The sequence below is a fragment of the Phocoena sinus genome, chromosome 20, assembly GCF_008692025.1.
Source record: "Phocoena sinus isolate mPhoSin1 chromosome 20, mPhoSin1.pri, whole genome shotgun sequence".
In the NCBI taxonomy this organism is placed as follows: domain Eukaryota; kingdom Metazoa; phylum Chordata; class Mammalia; order Artiodactyla; family Phocoenidae; genus Phocoena; species Phocoena sinus.
Window position 1 is genome coordinate 41,339,973 of NC_045782.1, and position 19,754 is coordinate 41,359,726.

General features: G+C 56.0%; 1 protein-coding gene across 1 annotated transcript; it reads right to left on the reverse strand.

Annotated features, from left to right (window-relative positions):
* Window positions 1-9,198: 9,198 nt before the first annotated feature.
* C1QL1 (complement C1q like 1) lies at window positions 9,199-16,829 on the reverse strand. The gene is made up of 2 exons (XM_032616793.1): window positions 15,954-16,829; window positions 9,199-10,400 (listed from the first exon to the last, which is right to left on the reverse strand). The coding sequence occupies exons 1-2, from the start codon at window positions 16,548-16,550 to the stop codon at window positions 10,221-10,223; spliced, it is 777 nt and encodes a 258-aa protein (XP_032472684.1). The 5' UTR covers window positions 16,551-16,829; the 3' UTR covers window positions 9,199-10,220.
* Between the last annotated feature and the right edge of the window lie 2,925 nt (window positions 16,830-19,754).

Below are 19,754 nucleotides of genomic sequence, written 5' to 3' on the forward strand. Positions count from 1 at the left end.
GCTTGCCATTGGTCACAGCCCGGATGGCTGATTGGCTGTTTCCTAAGTAACAGTGTACGGCTCCGAGGTGGCGGGAGTTGTCAACAGTGCTCTTGCGCACTTCCCCTTCCTGCTTGCTGGAGGTTTGAAGCAGTGTCTCTGAGGCTGGAGCCATCAGACCGACCGGCAGAAACCAGTATGGGGTTGGGGTATGGAGGGGGAAGGGGAGGGTTACGGCCCGTCTCAGTTGTCCCTGGGACTGAGTTCATCACCAAATGCAGCAACCAGACATCAAACACGTTTTCAAACCTGCTTTTTCTGTGGGCTAAGTCGGCATCCACTTACCCAAGAAGGGAGTTTAAGCCGCTCTCCAGGGTTTCTTCTCTTCCGCGACCATCCGAAGAATGAACTTCAAGCTTTGATGTGGAGAAACCGGTGGAGGCAGAGAGTGGCACCTGCTTGGCTTTGACAGTGCCAGGAGTATGATGGACGGATTGTTGAATAAGAGGGGCGGCCCCTTAGGGCACCGCTGGGCCGCAGTGTCTCTATCCTCCACAGTGGTCGGCTGCTTGGATTCTGGTGGGCCACCTTCATGCTTATCCCCAGCACCGGGGGCTATGGAGGTGGAAGAGAGAGCCTTGCCCTGGAATCGGAAGGTCTGATTGCAATCACTAGTGCCTGTATCATTAATTAGTGCTGAGACTGTGGAAGCCACTTCTCCTCTCTGGGTGTCAGTTCCCTCATCTATAAAGTGGGGCAAATAGCCCTTCCTAAGAGCATGGTTGGAAAACCCTCTTAACTTCCAGCCTATGTAAGCTTCCTATGAGTCTGATTAGGGTGAAACAGCAATGGCTGCTCGGAGTCAGCTGCTCACCACTTTCTAATGATCTGTCCCCACACTGGGACCATGAGCAGGTCTGAGGCATGCACGAAAGCAGGAGGCAAAGTGCCCTGGCTGGCCTGCCATCAAGATAGGAGTGTCACTATTTAATCCCTGGTTGATTTGGCCCAAACTCCATTCACCTACCTGGACCTCTACCGCCCTCTATTCAGTGACCTAGCACTGCTGGTTTGGCGAGAATAAAATGAGACAACCATGCAAAAGTGCTGTTATTGTAAAGCTACCAGAAAACCAGGGTATTCTTGCCATCTCCACTACCCAGGAGAAATAAGCTATTAAAGAATGGCTTCCAGGTTAGGGATCTCCTCCCCCCTCACAGGGATGTGCATTATAACAGAGGTTTGGAGTGTGGTTGAAAGCTTGGGGTGCCCAGGAGACGAGGGGAATAGGAGCCTCTTGTGCCCTGTAAGCCAAGTCTTGCCCTGGTCCTATTCTGACTCTGACAATTACCTGGAGAAGGTGAGGTGAGTCACGGTGAGGCCAGGAGCAGAGGCTGGCCCTGCTATGGGCAGTGGAAAGGGGACATTTACTTGCTTGATCATTTGGGGCAAGTCACTTAGCCTCTCAGAGCCTCAGTTTCTGCAGTTATAAAAAAAAAGAGGGGGCTTCCCTGGTGGCGCAGTGGTTGAGAGTCCGCCTGCCGATGCAGGGGACGCGGGTTCGTGCCCCGGTCTGGGAGGATCCCGCATGCCGCGGAGCGGCTGGGCCCGTGAGCCATGGCCGCTGGGCCTGCGCGTCCGGAGCCTGTCCTCCGCAACGGGAGAGGCCACAGCAGTGAGAGGCCCGCGTAACGCATAAAAAAAAAAAAAAAAAAAAAAAGAGGATAAAATAATACGTAGCTTGTTACAAAGATTAGAAATAATGTAAGGAAAGCAACTTGCAGACATTCAGTGAAGTGGTAATGGCTGTTCTCGTATTCATTCGTTCAACAAGTACTTACTGATATGAAACAAGGAGGCTCAGAGGATAGGGTGGTGTGTGATAAACACTCACCTCCTACCTTCATAGAACTTCCAGGCTATGGGAGAAATTGGCCTATTAAACAATGACTAACAATGACATGAGAGATGGGCTATAATGAGAACATCTGAGGGTGTTAGGAGAAAGTGACATGCAAGCTGAGGTCTGAAGGAGGAGTGGAGCTCGTTTGGTGAGTGGAGCCATTCCTTGGATCTTAGAGGCCAAGGGAAAAGGATTCTGCAGGTGAGGGAGTCAACTAAGCCCAGTGATGCTGAGAGAGCTTGGTAGGGCCTGGTGAGGCCCACCTTAGTGGACACAAATGGAAAACCCTTGGGCCCTACACCACAGATGCTGATAAGGGGAGAGCAGCCTGGTACTGGCCTAACAAGAACTTCGAAGCATAGAACCCAGACGTGAGGGCTGGGTGCAGGAGTTTTGCCTTGTCTGACAGCAGAGGTCTCTGGGCTGACATGGCTGGGGGTGTGAAAGGCCACAGGCTCTGTGCTCTTGTGAGGTGTGTGGATGTCTCACTATCTGCAAGTGGCAAGACTACCAACCCTGGGTGCTCAAAGGAGGCAGAGAGGAGGCATGTCCATTCACCTGTACCCTTGTCACTGCACATCTTTGCACCTGGATGTAGCATTCACTGCTTCGGGTGTAGACCAATTTTAAAAGGTCCTTGGAGACTTCCCTGGTGGCGCAGGGGTTAAGAATCCACCTGCCAGTGCTGGGTACACGGGTTCAGTCCCTGGTCCGGGAAGACCCCACATACCGCAGAGCAACTAAGCTGGTGCGCCATAACTACTGAGTTCACGTGCCTCAACTACTGAAGCCCGTGTGCTCTAGGGCGGCATGCGACAACTACTGAGACCGAGGGCCTAGAGCCCGTGCTCCACAACAAGAGAAGCCACCGCAATGAGAAGCCCTTGCACCGCAACGAAGAGTAGCCCCCACTTGCCTCAACTAGAGGAAGCCGTGTTAGGTACTGAGTGAGCCACTTGGAAGATGCTCTCAGTATGGCCTTGGAGACGGCAGATGACTGCTGGGGAAGTCCAGGAAGGCTTCATGGGGAAGAGCAGGTGTTCTGCAGGCAGCTGAAGTAGCCCAGGGTCTAGCAGACCCACCCCTGGTTCTGGGCAGGCGGGGAGAGGTCTGTAAATCTACTGGCCTAGGCAGTTGTCCTAATGCTGGCTGGGGTTCTTCACTCAGGGAGCAAAGGGGCTTGTGCCCTGGGAGTCTGGGAAGAACTCCTTGAATTTGCCCATTACCGTCTGGGAAGAGACAGGAACCCCGCCCCTGCACAAGCTGCCCAGGTGGCAGGTGTTATAGGAAGTGTCTAGTGATTTAGGGGATGAAAGACTTCTCTGGCTGGGAGGGAGTGAGATTCAACCCTTCCTCTACTCCAGGGAATGGACAGTCAAGACAGCTGTTGTCAGAAAGATTAAGCCTGGTGATCTCGGGCAAGGTTTACCTCTCTGTGCCAAATTTTTCTCATCCAAAAAAATGGGTGTGATAATAGTAACTACCTTATGGGATCATTGTGAGATTAAAATGAACGAATACGTGCAAAATTCTTAAAACAGCGCATGGTGCATAAGCTACTGTTATAACTTAGTTGTCGATATGGAGATGAGAGTATATTTGTTCTTCCAGCTCCAATATTCCCCAAACCCCTGGACAAAAGAAGAGAAACCCCTCAGCTGCCTGGGTTCTGCCCCCTTCCCTATTCCAGAAAGGACAGCTTCAACAACAGCTGGGGTGGGGTTGGGGTCTCAGATTTTGGAGGGAGACTTGTTGTAAAACCTTTTTGAACATTATATAAGCAAAAAAAAAAAAATGTAAGACTCCACTTAGTCCAGCTCCCTCAGAGGTGACTGCTGTTAACAGTTTGGGGAGCCTTCCCTGCCTCTCTAATAGCACCGTGTCCTGGATGTATTTATATGATCTCTGTAGGTATCTTGAAGCCCTGGGTGGCTTCTTATCACTTTCTGCCTCCTCCACACTGAGCTAGGGCCTGGCCCAGATGAGGTATTCAGTAATGTTGAAATGAGCAGAGCAAGCTCTCTCTCTCTCTCTCTCTTTCTCTCTTACTTCTCTTCCTCTTTCTCTTTCTCTTTCTCTGCTCTGTGAGGACACAACAAGAAAGCAACCATCTGCAAGCCAAGAAGAGAGCTCTCACCAGAGCCCAACCCCACTGGCACCTTGACCCCAGACCTCCAGCCTCTAGAACTTACATGGGCCTCTCACTGCCGTGGCCTACTCCCGCTGCGGAGCACAGGCTCCGGACGCGCAGGCTCAGCGGCCATGGCTCATGGGCCCAGCCGCTCCGCGGCATGTGGGATCTTCCCAGACCGGGTCACGAACCCGCGTCCCCTGCCTCGGACTCTCAACCACTGTGCCACCAGGGAAGCCCTGAATGTGGATCTTGATGTTTGAATATGTTTTAACCTTGCATGATGTCTATACCAACAATGTATGGGTTGTTTGATAAATAAATATTTTTTTAAAAAAATGAGCAGAGCAAGTAGAGACCAAACAGATGTGTTGGCCAGGTCCTCTGGGGCATCCCTGTGCTCTTACCCCAAACTGGAGGCCACAGAGCAGAATGGTGGGAGAATCCACATTGGAGACTCCATTCTTAATACTTAGCTCTCCATCCTGGGTGCCTCAGACCAATCTCTCCCTTAGTGCCCCACACTCACTTCGGGTGGGAGAAAACCCAGATGTCTTCATTTTCTTCAGTGACGATCATCACCGGCCCAAGCATTGAAGTGCAGCCAAAAGAATTTTATTTTTATTTATTTGTTTGGCTGTGTCAGATCTTTGTTGCGGCCTGTGGGATCTTTTGTTGCGGTGCGTGGGCTTCTCTCTAGTTGTGGCACGGGCTCCGGGGCCTGCTGGCTCAGTAGTTGCAGGGCGCAGGCTCTCTAGTTGTGGCACCTGGGCTCTAGAGCGCATGGGCTTAGTTGCCCTGTGGCATGTGGGATCTTAGTTCCCCCACCAGGGATCGAACCCATGTCCCCCGCATTGGAAGGCAGGTTCTTAACCACTAGACCACCAGGGAAGTCCTCAAAAGAATTTTAAATCACAGGGCTTGGGAGACTTGCATCTGCATTTTGCTTTACAACTTACAAAATATTAATAATTTCTTACCCACTGCCTCGTAATGGCCCTTCAAGTAGATATTTTTACTAGGCCCATTTTATAGATGGAGAAACCGAGGCTCAGAGAGGTGAAATTTTGTTTCCTGAAACACTGAACTGGGCCAGAACTTGAGCCCAATTCTTCTGACTCCAACTGCTACATGTCTGCTGGGTCCTGCTGTCTCAGGTTCTAGCTCTGCCCTGAACCAGCCCGAGCAACCTTGGGTTCATGTCTGGGTCTCAGTTTTTCCAGCTGTGTACTGAGAGTTGCCCATTCTGTGGCTTTGATTCTCAATTTTGGCAGATGGGGCAAATGGGTAGCATGTGGAAAGCACGGCGGCAGGGAGCCCTCTGGTCCCTTTTCTCTCCAGGCCCCAGCTGCCCTCTCTCAGTAACCCTTCCACCCCCACCCAGTCCCAAACATGTATAGACTTTTCACTTCCACTTTATTATCACTTCATCTGTAGGTTTTTTTTTTTTTTTTTTTTTTTTTTGCGGTACGTGGGCCTCTCACTGTTGTGGCCTCTCCCGTTGCGGAGCACAGGCTCCGGACGCGCAGGCTCAGCGGCCATGGCTCACGGGCCCAGCCGCTCCACGGCATGTGGGATCTTCCCAGACCGGGTCACGAACCCGTGTCCCCTGCATCGGCAGGCGGACTCTCAACCACTGCGCCACCAGGGAAGCCCCATTTGTAGGATTTTAAGGTTTATTGCCTGGAAGGAAGTGAGGAGCTCACACCTCCAGTTCCGCTTTTCAAATATACCTTCATCACTTGTGAAAATAACCTTATTAACCGCATCTAACCTGCTACAGCTTACAGGGGTACCCAGGTAAGTACATGCAGAAGGAACCAGGGCAGGGGAAACAGCACCGCTAGCTGAAGTAGTGCAGCCTCTGGACCCCTCGGATTTTCTGCCAGCTCTTTGGGGTCCTGGAGCTGTTGTCAGCGTCAGCAGAATGCAGGTGAGCCCCAGAGTAGCCTTGAGCAATTGGTCCTTGCCTCCTGCCTCCTCCTCTGACGCTCAGCGATCCTCCGGGACACAGCTCCCGTGCCTCCACGCCTCCCCTGTCCCCTGGATGCTCGTCCAGGATTGATTCTCCAGGCAGCTCCCCCTCTGAGCAGTAAATGAAATATCGGTTACCAGGAGTGAGGCGGGAGGCAATTAACCCCTAGACCTCCCCGTGGCAGATGTGTTTGCAGCAAGCTGAAGCAGAGAGCCGAGCGCACCTGCCTGGCCTTCCTGCAAAGTCATCCAATTAGGGTAGCCCCCAGCGGTGGGTTCCTGCTGCCCCCTCTGCTCCCCTTGACCCCGGAAACCAGGGCAACACCAGCTCTGAGGGCTGGCAGCTGCCTGGGCACAGGATGGCCTGCCATTCCTTGTGTGGGTGAGCTCCAGGGGCACTGCCATCCTCACACCCCTTTGGCAGGGACATTATTCGTTAATTAATCACACATCTTTCTAAAGGGGAGGCAGCCTGGGGAGGCTTCTTCCTTCCTTCCTCCAGAGTGGGATCACCATTCTGCCTGTCCAGCCTCCTTTCCACCACCTAGCCAGCCCTGCCCTGTGGAATGATTCTGTGGCAGACACGCCCCTGACAGAGGAAGAGGCGAGACACGTGCCCTGCTTTCAAGGAGCCCCCAGTTGGATGAGGAGACAGAGTTTGTCCTTCAGGGAACCTCCAGTCCCAGGGTCTGGTCTCAGAAAGCCCTAGTTTAATAGAAAAAGCACAGCGTCTACCCTTGGAGCCACTGAGAGGACGGCCACAATCTTTGCAACTAGGAAACGGCCCCTCCTCATCCCCAGTCTCTGGAGGTACACACCTTGCCCTCAACTCAGTCAAAACACTGTCTTTGAGGACACCCAGGCTGATGGAGGACACAGTCTTGCCTTCAGGAAGTTTCCCATTCTGAGGATGGAGACATAGTCCTTGCCCTCAGGTGTCCCAAGTCTGAGGGGGGAAAAAATAGATCCACCCTTGGGGAGCCCCTGTCTCGTGGGGGAGACACTACCCCAACATGTTCCCCGGCAGCTGGGATGCCGCTTGAGTGACAACCAGCTGGCAACTGGCACTGCCGGACACCCCTGGTGCCCTGCAAAGGAAGAAAAAGTCCTTGGCTTCAGTCCTGTCCCAGTTGTGTCACAAACTTGCTGCGTGACCATAGACAAGTCACAGATTTTCTTCAGACTATGATTTCCTCATCTGCGACACGGAGATTTTAGGCCCATCTCTCAGAACGACATGAGGAACAGCCACTCACCAGAAAGAAAAGAAAGCAGGCCAACCAGCCTGGCTCTCCCTACAAAAATGGTTAACATGCTTTTTGCTGTAGCAGGGGTCCTAGACCAGTCCCTGTGGCCTCTGGAGAGGGCTGGGGAGCATGCCCAGGTGTGGTGGCTAGGTAATCTGGGGCCAGTTGGCCATTAAAGAATCACAGGGGGTTGTGGGTGGCACTGGGTGGGGGGGCGGGGGGCGGTGCTGGCTAATCTAATCACTCTTCCCAAGGAAACTCTCGTTCCAGCTAGACCTGCCAGGGGTTTTATTGGGTTTGTGGGAACCCGCAGATTTCAATCTCCAGACCCCACAGGGAAGGAACAAGTATTAAGCTAATTTTATTAAATGGCCACAGCTGGCAGTAGGGGGATGTAGGGGAGAGAAGACAGGATAAAGAAAGTCATTCAAGTCCGCCAGCCTTGACAAGGGTCCATACATGGGGCCTGACTGGGAGGGAGGCCACCCCTCCTTCCTGTCTCTCCAGCTGAGCCAGCAGGGGGAGGGGAGGCCAGATGGGACCCTTCCCTCAAGCAGAGCCTTGGGATTCTCCAAGAGGCTCACCCCATGGCTGCTGCCCAGGGCAGATGCTTGTAAATCTCATCAAGGCTCTGCAGGGCAGCGCTGGAGTGGAAGCGCTGGGCTGCCCCCAAGCCATCCTTCCTCCGTTCTGCTTCGGAGATCCCAGGTCTTTATGTAATATGGCATGCTGGGTAAGAGCATGGTCTTTGGCTCAAATACTGGCATTTGCCTCCTCCTAGCTCTGTGACCGGGGCAAATTATTTATCCTCTCTGAGACTCAGTCTCCTCATCTGAAATGGATAAGACAACAGCATCCATGTTAAAGGGCATGGGAGCATTTCTTGCCAGTCCACTCCCACCCCACACACATTTCCATCAGATAATATTTATAAAGTTCCTATATGGGGCTTCCCTGGTGACGCAGTGGTTAAGAATCTACCTGCCAATGCCGGGGACGTGGGTTCGAGACCTGGTCCGGGAAGATCCCACATGTCGTGGAGCAATTAAGCCCGTGCACCACAACTACTGAGCCCGCATGCCACAACTACTGAAGCCTGTGCGCCTAGAGCCCGTGCTCTGCAACAAGAGAAGCCACCGCAATGAGAAGCCCGTGCACTGCAACAAAGAGTAGCCCTGCCCGCCACGACTAGAGAAAGCCCGCGTGCAGCAACGAAGACCCAACGCAGCCAAAAATAAATTTAAAAAATTAAAAAGTTCCTATATGGTGTCAGACACAGAGTGGATGCTCTCTAAATATTAGCTCTTATGATTTAGGAATGCCCTAACTGTGCAACCGTCATGGTGCCAGTAATAGGAGGTGAGGGAGGTAGTGACAAGGCAAGGAGATTTAGTGTGTCTCCAGGGAGGCAAGGGCTTCTTGGATTCAAGTGCAATCACAGAACTTGGGGACTGTGTCCTATATTTTTTTTAATAAATTTATTTATTTTATTTACTTTTGGCTGTGTTGGGTCTTTGTTGCTGTGTGTGGGCTTTCTCTAGTTGAAGCGAGCGGGGGCTACTCTTCGTTGAGGTGCGTGGGCTTCTCATTGCGGCGGCCTCTCCTATTGCGGAGCATGGGGTCTAGCTGCGTGGGCTCAGTAGCTGTGGTTCGCGGGCTCTAGAGCGCAGGCTCTGTAGTTGTGGCACGCAGGCTTAGTTGCTCCGCGGCATGTGGGATCTTCCTGGACCAGGGCTCGAACCCGTGTCCCCTGCATTGGCAGTTGGATCCTTAACCACTGCATCACCAGGGAAGTCCCTGTGTCCTATTTTAAAAGCTATTTAACCTCTTTGGAAAAAGAATAAAATCTACTCATCCAACCTCCCAGGGCTCTTGGAAGACTCAAGTGAGACGACATACGTGAAAGCCTTTGACAAACTTTAAAGTGATGCATAATAATAAAAGTTGTGTTTATTGAGCATATACATGATACCTCTTTAATTCTCAGTCAAGTGAGGTAGGTTAGGTCTCCTCACCTACACATTATAATGAGAAAACTGAGGCCCAGGGGTGAAGTGCTTGGGTCAGGGTCAACCAGCATTTAATGCAAAGCTTGTTCCTTTCACTGCTGTCACTAACCCAGACCTGAGTCAGAAAAGAGTGACACGGCCAGGATTCTACACTGTGGCACTGGGACCGGAACCTGGGTTTCCCAATTTAAAACTTGGTGTGCCTTTGGAATGCTGATGCCACTTTCAAGGTCGAAAAGATGGAGCTTTTCCACCCTGGAAAATGATGATGTAACTGAACTGCCTCCTATTCCAGCTGCCCAGGCCCACTTGGGCTGTGGTGGGCATTGGGCCCCTCGGCCCACCTCCTCCTGGAGCAGCTCTGGCTCTGGAGCCTGGCTCCCCACGGATCCGTGAGAAGCTTTCAGCAGACTCATTCCCAGCCTGGAGGAGGGCAGGGTTCATGGTCCCCTCCTGCAACTCCTCTCCAGGGCGCAGTCGGAAAGCCAGAGGGGTGGAAGTGTTTTATTATAGCTTTGGTCAGACGGGGCTCAGCCGGCCAGGGCTGTAGCTGGGAAGCCATCCAGCCCCCAACACACCGCTCCCCCAGGCAGCGCCACCCCAGAGCGGGTGGGCAGTGCATCCGAGCACGGGGAGCGACCCCGCCGAGACCTCTCCCCCAGCTGGGGCGGGCTGGTGGGTCAGATGGGCAAAAACAATCCTATTGTACAAATATACAGTGCGGGCCGGGGCGGGGGCGGTCAACACCGCCTCCGGGGGAACCGGGACGGGGCGCGCTGGACCCGGCTCTGTGGCGAAACGGCGGGAGGGCTTGCTGCGGCCCGGACGGTGGTGAGGGCAGGCCGGGGGCGTCATAGCCGGGAGAAGCCGGCGGCCGTGGCGGGCAGCGAGGGGGTGTGGGTAGGGGGACGGGTCATCCTCTGCCCCGCCGGGAGGGGACCTCCGGGGGGATAGGGGATGGAGGGGTCGCGAAGAGCTCAATCGGAGTAGATGATGAAGCCAGAGAATGTGCTGTATTTGTTGCTGTTGCCACCGTGCGCTTTGCCTCCGTCGAGCTTGATGAAGACCTCGTCGCCCGCGTCCAGGTGCAGGATCACGCTGTTGCTGGCGTAGTCGTAGTTCTGGTCTGCGTCCTGGGCAATGGCGCTGGCCCGCACCTGCGGGGTTGGTGGGGGTAGGAGAAGAGGGGTGTGTGTGAGAAGGTAGGGGAGGAGGAGGAAGAGAAGTGGGGTCGGGGAGGGAGGGGGACCGTCAGAGGTAAGGCAGCTACCTCTGGAAGCCCCCAAAGCCCCACCTCCAGCTCCATCAGGGCTCTCAGCCTGCTTTTCTCCCATTATCCCACCACTGCCCTGTCCAGTCATAACTGTGTGTTTTGGGAAGGGGTTACAGAGGAGCCTTGGATCTCTAGGGCAGGTGTAATCTGGGTCTGAATTGGCAGTCAAGGTGTAATCGGCCTCCTTAACTCCCCTAGGTCTCACTGTCTGACTTCAACAATGTTTCCGGGATGCCTCAGCCTGGAACTCCCTCCTTGCAGAGAGGAATTCTCTGGACCCTTAAGGGATGGAGGGCCATCCCCTCTCTCACCATTGGTTCCTCTCTGCCTTTTTGTGCTAATCATGCCTTACATCTCAGCCTCATCCACCTGTTCTTATGTCAGTGGATGGACAGGAGGGAGCCCCTTGGCCTTATAGGTTCGGGCCTGGAGGCTACTAGTAAGCAACCACAGTAGTACCAGGGCCTGCTCTGTGGACGCCTTGTCTGAAGTCCGTTCTGGAGTCTTTCACACCAGAGCAGTGAGATGGAAGGCCTGGTCACTACTTCCCCTCCCAAGGCTCAGGCTGGGCCTGCATCCCGCCTCCAAGGAGCTGTAGCTATACCTGTGACTACTCCCCCAACCCAAAGAGGACTTCCGGCTCCTCCTGTATCACCCCACGGTGGTAGAAAGGAAGTGGATGGGAAGAAGGGAGCCAAGCCTTATATCCCTCTGTGATCCTCAGTCTGGTCTGATATCTCTGCTGCTCCTTGTTTGGATGGAGGAGGGGCGGGACAGGCAGGATGATGGGGCAGGGGAGCGCCAGCCTTTGGATTTGAAGCCTGACACATCATTTGGGGGGCTCAGACTATAATCATAAGATAATGAGGATGTGGGGTGGTGGACAAATTCCCTCCAGGCATTCCTTTCTGACCGCTGAGGCCAGCGCAAGTCCTGAGCCATTTGACCTGGGGCCTCCCCGGGATATTCTGGGTGGAGAATGGGAAGAGAGGAGCCATCTCCAAGTTCCGGCTTGTGTTGGGGGGAGGCTGCATTGAATGGGGTTCTCTCAGCCAGGCTCCTCAACAGCCCCTCTCCATGCTGCCCCTTCCCCGAAGGCAACTCCCCCAAGGGCTGACAGTCAGGGCTGGACCAAGCCAAATTAGGGGAGGGGCCCATCCTCCCTCCTGGACGGAAGGCAGAATTGTAGATCAGCCGTGCCAAAGCTGCTGACTCCGTCCCGTCCGCAGCAATGCTGCACCAGGAGGACCCGACATATTTGCACGCAGTCTGCCAGTTAAAGCCCAGATCCTTTCAGCCCCTTCTCGCCCCTCAAGCTCTTCTTCCCCAACCTGGGAGGGAATTGTTTGGGGCACTCAGTTGGGAAAACTCCTGGTCCAGCTAAAGGTGGTGGAAAATCAAATGAGGGAGAGATGCCGTCTGCCAAGGAGCTCAGTTTCTCCATTTAGAAAATGGATGAGAAGATCCTGCCTCACCACTGCCACCAGTGTAGAAGCTTTTTGACAGTGAAGGAAAAAATTTTTAATCTTGATGGGCTTTGAGCTACTAGGAAAGAGCTGAAAAAAGCAAGCAGCCAACTCCTGTATTGTTCCCTGGGCCCTAATCCTGGTAGCATTTATTATTACACATGCATTTCATTATCTTTGCTAATAAATTACTATTAATAACAATTATTTTTATTACCCAGAGTAATTTAGCCTTAACTCATTAAAATAGTGTGCTTCGTAATAGCCAAATCCATTAGAATACCGTCATCTGTCCTCAGGAATCTCCTGGTGATGTGACAAGCATCAGAACTGTTACGCTTATGTTTATTATTTATTCATCTCCATGATTGTTGCTGTGATTATCGTGACTATCCACGGAGGCAGGGAGAATTAATGCTCTTCCATCCTTAGACAGTGGGGGATCCGGGAATGGAACCCAGGGGTCCTGATTCTCTGCACAAGACTGGGAACAGTTGAGGCATCCAGCTCCTCCTGGGGGCAGAGGGGAAGTTTGGGGATTTGAGGTTGTCCTGGAAGCAGGAAAGCAAGTCTGGGGCTTTTCAGGAGGGGGTGCTATAGAAGCACCTCTTCAAGGGCTGCCAATAAAGGAAACTGAGGCAGTGGTCCGATTAGGGGCCTGGAGTGGGGGTGGGGTGGGGGCAGAGAACCCAGGAAATGTGCCCCTACCCCCAGAGCGATGCTGGGGTTTTGGATGTGCAGGTGTGGCTCCCACAGGCAGCCAGCCTGGTCCACAGGGGACTTGTGCTTTCACACCATTCTGGGTCCCTACTATGCAGGCACTGGTTCTGTGCTGTGAAAGGCATTAGAGGCCAGAGAGGACAGCAGGGGGCCCCTCTCCTCCCATCAGAGAGGCTGATCTCCAGTTAGGTCTTTATACCATGGTCCCCAATTTATACACCCCACCACTTCTCACCTTACTCAAACTCTGGTGTCCAAGCCCCTGCCCATCTGTAATACTTGCCTTCCCATAGGCCCTGGCCTGTCCCCACACAGCCCCCTCTTCTCTAGCCCTGTTTATCAATTTCGTGTCCTTGCCCGGCACGTGGGATCTCAGTTCCCCGACCAGGGACCAGGGATCGAACCCATGCCCTCTGCACTGGAAGCATGAAGTCTTAACCACTGGACAGCCAGGGAAGTCCTTGAACTGTGGGTCTTAGAGGGAGCTGCAGGGGGCTCACCTCACCCAGGGCACCAGCCCCAACCTAGAGACCCTTCCTCAGGCTCCTCAGGTGCCCATGTCCTAATGACTCAGGCTTAGTGCCATCAGGCTGTGCAGTGGTGACTCAAAGCTACCCCTAGATAGAGGGGCTGGTGGGCCTCACACAAGGACAGAGAGGGGGTCTCAGCACCAGGCAGGAAGATGGTGACGCCCCACCTCCCCTTGTTGCCCAGGGAAGGGCCAGGGCCCCGATGCAGCTCTACCTTCTGGAGGAAATTCTGGAAGCCTCTCTGCAAGGCAGGAAGCCAGGAAGGAAAAGCACAGAGCCCAGGGTCACCCCTGGACTTGAAGGTGTGGGAGGAGCAAGCTCCTCTTTTCTGGTCCCACCCATTGCCCAGCCCCATCATTTTTTTCTCCGCTCACTTGAATGTCCACCTCTGAGCCAGCCTTTCCCTACACTTGACCTTTTCATTTTCTCCCTAGTTGTGTCTCCTCACCTTGGGGACCCAGGTTCACCTTCCTCTCCCCAGAGCAGGTTGGTCTGAGCTGGGGCAGGCCCCACTGAATCACTCCTTCCAGCCGACACATCTGGGGACAGGAGTGCCAATGGTCTCCCTATCCTTCTCCCACTCAATAATCGCTGGGCTGTGTTATTGTGTGTTTACTACTGTCTCCCCTGCACGGACCACAAGGTTCTGGAGGGCAAGCAGACTGAACCTCTGGAACCCCAAACCTGGCTCCTAGTAGGGGCTCAAAGCTAATATAAAGAATGACCAGTAAGATTAAAGGAGTCTCTTGGACAATCCGGAAGAAGTCATAAAGGATGTAGGGGAGGACCAGAGCCTATCACCCCACTGCTTGGATTTTTTTATGTGTATGGAGGAAATGGTCTGAGTGACTGTTAAAATGCTGGGTCTCTGAAACCCCTGGTTAAAGCCACCTCATTTCTTCTACCAGCCTATGGTGCCACCTCCTTGTCAGGCTCTGTCGATGTCCTGCCCCGGGGGGTAAAAAGAGGCTTTTGGGTCAGTTTCACCTCCCTGAGACTGCAGCAAGTGTCCTTGCCCCAAGCACACACCATCTTTGGGGCCTCTCTTGTCTCATCTCTGGGGCCCTGTGGCACCCTCCTGAAGTAGCACAGGGTCTAGGGCCCACTGGTGGCCTGGTGACCACCTCCCTATTCAGGCAAGCTGGGCCCCCAGCCCCCTGAAACCTCAACTTCATGCCAGCCCAAACTTTCTTTAGGAAAGGAAGAAATTCCATCAATGAAGGTGACATTGTTGCATCCCTTACAGGCGATTAATAAGGGGAATTGTGGGGCTGTCTGCAGAGATGGCCCTAACTGGATACTAGGGCCTCCCATTTGGTCAAGAACCAAGGACAAAGAGGAGAGACACAGGAAGCCTGATAGACACAAGTGGGAGAGAGACACCAAAGAAATAAAGGGGGGAGGGTTAAACCCAGGGATGAGGGACCAGAAACCCAGGGAGAGACAGATAGGACTGGTAGACACAGGAGAGAGGCCAGCATAAGAGATGGAGAGATAGGAGAAAGAGGCAGGGGAGAGGCAGAAACCAGACACAGCAGGCATGGGAGAGAGGGCAGAGAGGGCAGGGGGCAGACTTACAAGCACCTGGTAGGCTTTTTGCTGACTCTCAGGCCTGTCCTTTCCCCCACCCCGCAAGCCAGGGTCTGCCTCAGGGTAGTGCTGCAGTGGGAGGGGTTCCAGCAGGATCTTGGGTCTCAGTCGCAGGAGATTCCTTCCCAACTCCCATCAGCCTAGCTTTAGTTCTGATTGGCACAGACACCTTCCACAAGGATGCTCTGCTCGACTGCCCCAGGGGCCCCAGGCCACCGTGGTCTGGGAGCACTGAGAAGGGAGGGGGAATCAAAGCGAAGGGAGCTGCGTAAAACTGTCACCCTGGGGCAGGGTTAGGTCAAGATTGGTCCCGGGGCAGCGGTTCCAAGGAGAGTAGGAGGCATTGCCGGTCCCAGGTACCAAAGACCTCGTGAGCTTGGTGCCTGCCACTCTGGTCTCTCCGATGGGGATAGGGAAGGAAGAGGATTCCCTGACACCCCAGGAATCAGGAGTTGCAGCTGGGAAGCAAAGAGGAGGGGAGTTTCCACCTCTTTGCCCTGCCTCAGGAGGAAAAACTTTCCCCCCCAGGCCGTCTTTTTGTGCCGTTAGCTCTGACACAGGGGGAAGGGGCCAAGCAGTCCCAGGTTTTGCAAAGGGTGTCAGATCTGCCCAGTGGTCCCTTCCTTAGGGCGGGGGATGTATTGCCGCTAAGGCTTTATGCGCTCGGCTCCCTTTGCCTTTGTGCGCAAAACATCTCCTATAGCTCGCCTTCTCCGCTTGCGCGCCTAGCGGTGCGCCCAGGCGCCCGTGGGCGCCGATGCTGCCTTTCCCCAGAGCCCAGCCTGATTCGTCCCCTCATCACCAGCTGGTATCAACCAGAATCCCAGCTCTCAGATGCTGTTTCCCAAGGGCCAAGCCCCCAAGGGCCAGTCCGCGCGCCCGGGAACCCTGCGCTCTGATTATTAGTTGGATTTATCTCCCTCATTTCCATGCCGCAGGTGCCCAGCGGCATTTGCCTTGGAGCTGGTGCCCAGGAACCGAGGAGTTAGGGGTGCCAGCCAGCCTGGACCATCCCCGCCTGTAACGCCTAAGCCGCTCCAGGGGCTCCACCTGCGCCCTTCCGTACCCTTCGGCCCCGGGCTCCCTGGATGCCCTGCCCCCAGGCCAGCCCCATGCCCCCGCCGGGCCCACCTGGCCGTTCTTGCAGAGGTCCGCCCACATACTGGTGCCGTCGCCTCCGCGCATGAGGACGTGGTAGGTGAAAAAGTAGGTGCCGGGAATGTTGCATGTAAACTTGCCGCTGGTCGCGTCGTAGTTGTTGCCTAGGTTGGTGACCACGTCGTCGAACTTGAGCACCTCGTAACCCTCGTGAGGGTTCTTGAGGCCGGCGTAGAAGGCCACGCGCGGCACCGTGGTATAGGTGGCCGTGCTGATGGCGCCGCTGCCCCCCGCGCCCGGCAGCCCAGGAGGGCCGGTCTTGCCCGGCTCACCCTTCTCCCCGGGTGGCCCCACAGGACCCGGAGGACCCGGGTCCCCCGGGGGCCCGGGAGGGCCCGGCTTGCCTGTGCGTCCCGGCTTCCCCTGGGGGCCCTGCACCAGCGTGGAGGGCGGGGGCGCGCCGCTCTGCTCGCTCAGGGCGTCGCCGCCGTCGGGCCGCGCGCCGGCGCCGGGGCCCCGCGCGGGGTAGGGGTCGCACACCATGCGGCAGGTGCCCAGCATCTCGTAGTGGCCATCCGGGCCGCCCGAGCTCACCAGCACGGGGATGAGCACCACCAGCACCAGCAGCATCACCACGCCCGCGGCGGCAGCCAGGAGCGTCTTCCGGCCGGCGCGGAGCCTGGGGAGCGCCGGGCCGCCAGGCCGCGCCGTCGGGGCAATGGTGCCGGCGGGCGGGGGGCGCGGTTAGGGCGCCCGTGCTCAAGGGCGGTCCGGCGGGGCTGAGGGCATGGGGCCGGGCCCGGGGCGCCGCGCTGCGCTGGATGCGCTGCCGAGCCCAGCCGCCGGCTCCCGCCTCGCGCTTCCCTCCCGCGGCGCGGCAGAACTGAGCGCGGCGGCCGCCGCCTCCTGCCTGATTCCTCCTGCCTCCCCGCACTCGAGCCACCGCCCCCTCCGCCCTATCCAGCCCCACCCGCTCAGCGCAGCTTTGCGCCCGTGAGGGGTGGGGCTGAGGGCTGGGCCGGCGCCTAATTGGGCCACGGACGGTAGGGCTCCGCCCACCAAGAGGGGCGGGGCCGTGGGGCGGGGCCGCGGAGTAGGGGGCTGGAGCCGGGAGAGGAAAGGGGAGACTGACTGAGGGAGACAGGGCCTCGGAAATGGAGAGGGTGCTAGAGTCTCAGACATAGGAGAGGCTCGCATAGAGAAGGGAAGACTAGGGACGAAAAAGCGAATGGAAGAGAGGGTCATAGGGAGAGCTAGAGAGCGCCGAGGGGCATTGGGAGGGAGAGGACTCGAGGGTCGCTTACGAGGAAAGCCGAGAGAGACAGAGGGAGGCACGAGGGGCCACGGCCCGCAGGGGCTGGAGGCTGGGGTAGGGCACCCCGGTCTTCAGGGGACAAAGAGCAATTGAGAGGAGGAAGGAGCGGGGAGCAAGAAGGAAGGACAAGGAAGAGGGTTATGAGGGGGGAGAAGAGGGGAAGGCAGGAGGATAGGGAGGGGGCCAATCCGCCCTCAGGCCTCGCAGACAACCTGTCCGGGAGATGGGGGTGGTGGTGGGATGCCTGTCAGGGTGCCCAGCAGAATCCCGAGTGCTAACATCTGCCGCTCCCTCCTCTCTTTTTGGCGGGACCGCCTTTCCCCAGGAGGAGCAGGACCTTCTACCCACACCTCCTTACCTCTGCTCCTTCCTGCCTGCGCTCCAGGCCAGGTCAGGCTGCTTTTTCCTGGGGATGGGCGTGGGGCCGGGGGCCCCTCCATCTTACTCTGGTCACTTCCCTTCTCCCTGCTTTTAGGCAAGGCAGAAATCGGGGCCCTAAGAAAGTGGGCACCCCAGGTAATTTCTCCATTCTGACAGTACAGACACATCCCTGGGTGGTGACCCCCTCTCCCAGGCTCCAAGAGGAGGGGTTGAGCTCTCCCAGTCCCTCAGCTCTCTGCTCCTACCCAAGCTCGAGCCTCCTGAGCTCCTAACTCTTTTCCCCATCAGGCTGTATAAGGCACTCCTCTTCCTCAAGTGCAGTAAAGTGTTTAGGTTGCATAAACGAGAAGGCGTCTGCTTCCATCAAAATATTTGTCACGTTATTTGAGGCCCAGTTTGTGCTGCTCCGCTGCTCCGTCTCACCCTCCTTTATCCAGCCTACCCGGGAGGGCTCTGCCATGCAGAGGCCACGAGCTGCTGCTAAAGGATGACCCTCCAGCCTTTCTCCTTTCTCCTGAGAGGACCCCTCCCAAAGCTGAGATTGATTAACCGCGCCTGAGCTGGGAGGAGGACAAGAACAGGAGGATGTCGGGGGCGGGGGGTGGGGGCTGTGAGAGAGGACCTTTCAAGCACCGCCGAGCCCGTGTTAGAGTGATCCCCTCGCCAAGGAAGGAGCTAAAAATTCAATCAATAGCATTTATTCAGGGTTTTCTGTGTGCCAGGCCCTGTGTTGACTGCTTTACAGAGGCCATCACACCAGATCTCCACAGCAATCCAAGAAGGTAAAGCCCATCATTACTTTCATTTTACAGCGGGAGAACTGAGGCTCTGGGAAGTTAAGAGATTTGCCCAAAGCCACACAACTAATAAGCGATAGAGCTGGGATTCAAACCGCCAGCCTGGCTCCAAGCTCTTCTAACCGCCACCCAGTTGGGTCTCTAGGTACCGATTACTTCCTAGAGGGAGGAAGGCGTTAAGTGCTGGCGGAGGAGGACAGCTAGACACCCCCCCGCCAGGCTCGGGAGGAGTAGTCCCGACTCTCGGCTGTCAGTCCGGCCTCCCATCCCCCACGGCGGTCTCCCCAGTATGACTCCCCCAAGAGCGACAGGGCTGGTGACCCGAGGGACAAGTGCGCGGTCGTCGGCGTATGATTTGTACAATCCCGCGCCCCCTAGTTCGCGCGCACACGGCTCTCTCCTCTGCTGTGCCGCTGGGGCTCGTCTGTCACCCGGAGTCCTTCCCGAATCCGCCGGGGAAACTGCGGCTGGTCGCCCGAGGCCGCGGAGGGGCGGGAGCACGCACCCCCGGCGCTCGCCGGGGCGTCCAGGGGCGCGCTTGGCGCTGCAAGGCGGCCCGCCCCCCGACCCGAAAGAGCGCCCGCTCCCCTAGCGCGGTGTGGCGTCTCTGTCAGCCCAGCCGGATTCTCCCCGCTTCGCTGGAGTGGAAAATAACGGCTTCAAACTTTGCAGAGAGGAGCAGGTGCCAGCACTTTAATTAACAGCCATCTTGGCCTGTGATACTGGGCCACCGGCTCCGCGCCTCCCCCAGGCTCGCCGGCCCCGCCCCGGCCCTGCCCAGGTCCCCGCGGGAGAGGGGCCTCCGCCGCGGCGCTCCGAGCCCCTCTTCCCCGGGACAAGAGGGCCTGGCTGATTGGGGGGCGGGTACTGTCTGAGACGGGGGCGCGTCTCCCCAGCTTAATACCTGAGGACCTCCACCCCTCCTACCCCATCTACCCCGAGCTCTCTAAGCCTGGCCGCTGATGATTCCGGGGTTAGAGACCTGCATGCCAGTCCCAGGTGGTGATTTTAGGCTACCGACTAACCACCAGCGTCTCAGGTGTTCTCCTCTGGAAAAGGGGTTGTTATAAGGATTAAATGAGTAATAATGAAGGTAGCAAACCGCTGGCCTCAGTATCTGACCCTTATTAGGCGCCAAGTAAAGGATGGCTAATATAATTATTTCACAGCAAGACCCTTCCACCACCCCGGGGCATGGGATCTCCTCATCCTGCCTTTTTTCCTACAAATTGCTGTGCTTGGCGCTAGGAGAGGAGGACAATGGCCTATGCTTCTGGGTTCAGAGACAAGACTAGATGAATGAGAAAGGAACCCAGGAGTTCTGGCTCCCAGGCCTCTTCC

Bases quoted from the DNA above. Each gene is read 5' to 3' on its own strand.
- C1QL1 (XM_032616793.1), bottom strand. From the start codon at position 16,550: ATGCTGCTGGTGCTGGTGGTGCTCATCCCCGTGCTGGTGAGCTCGGGC. The intron at 10,401-15,953 runs GTGGGCCCGGCG...CCAACCCCGCAG, and splicing joins ACCTCTGCAAGAACGGCCAG to GTGCGGGCCAGCGCCATTGC.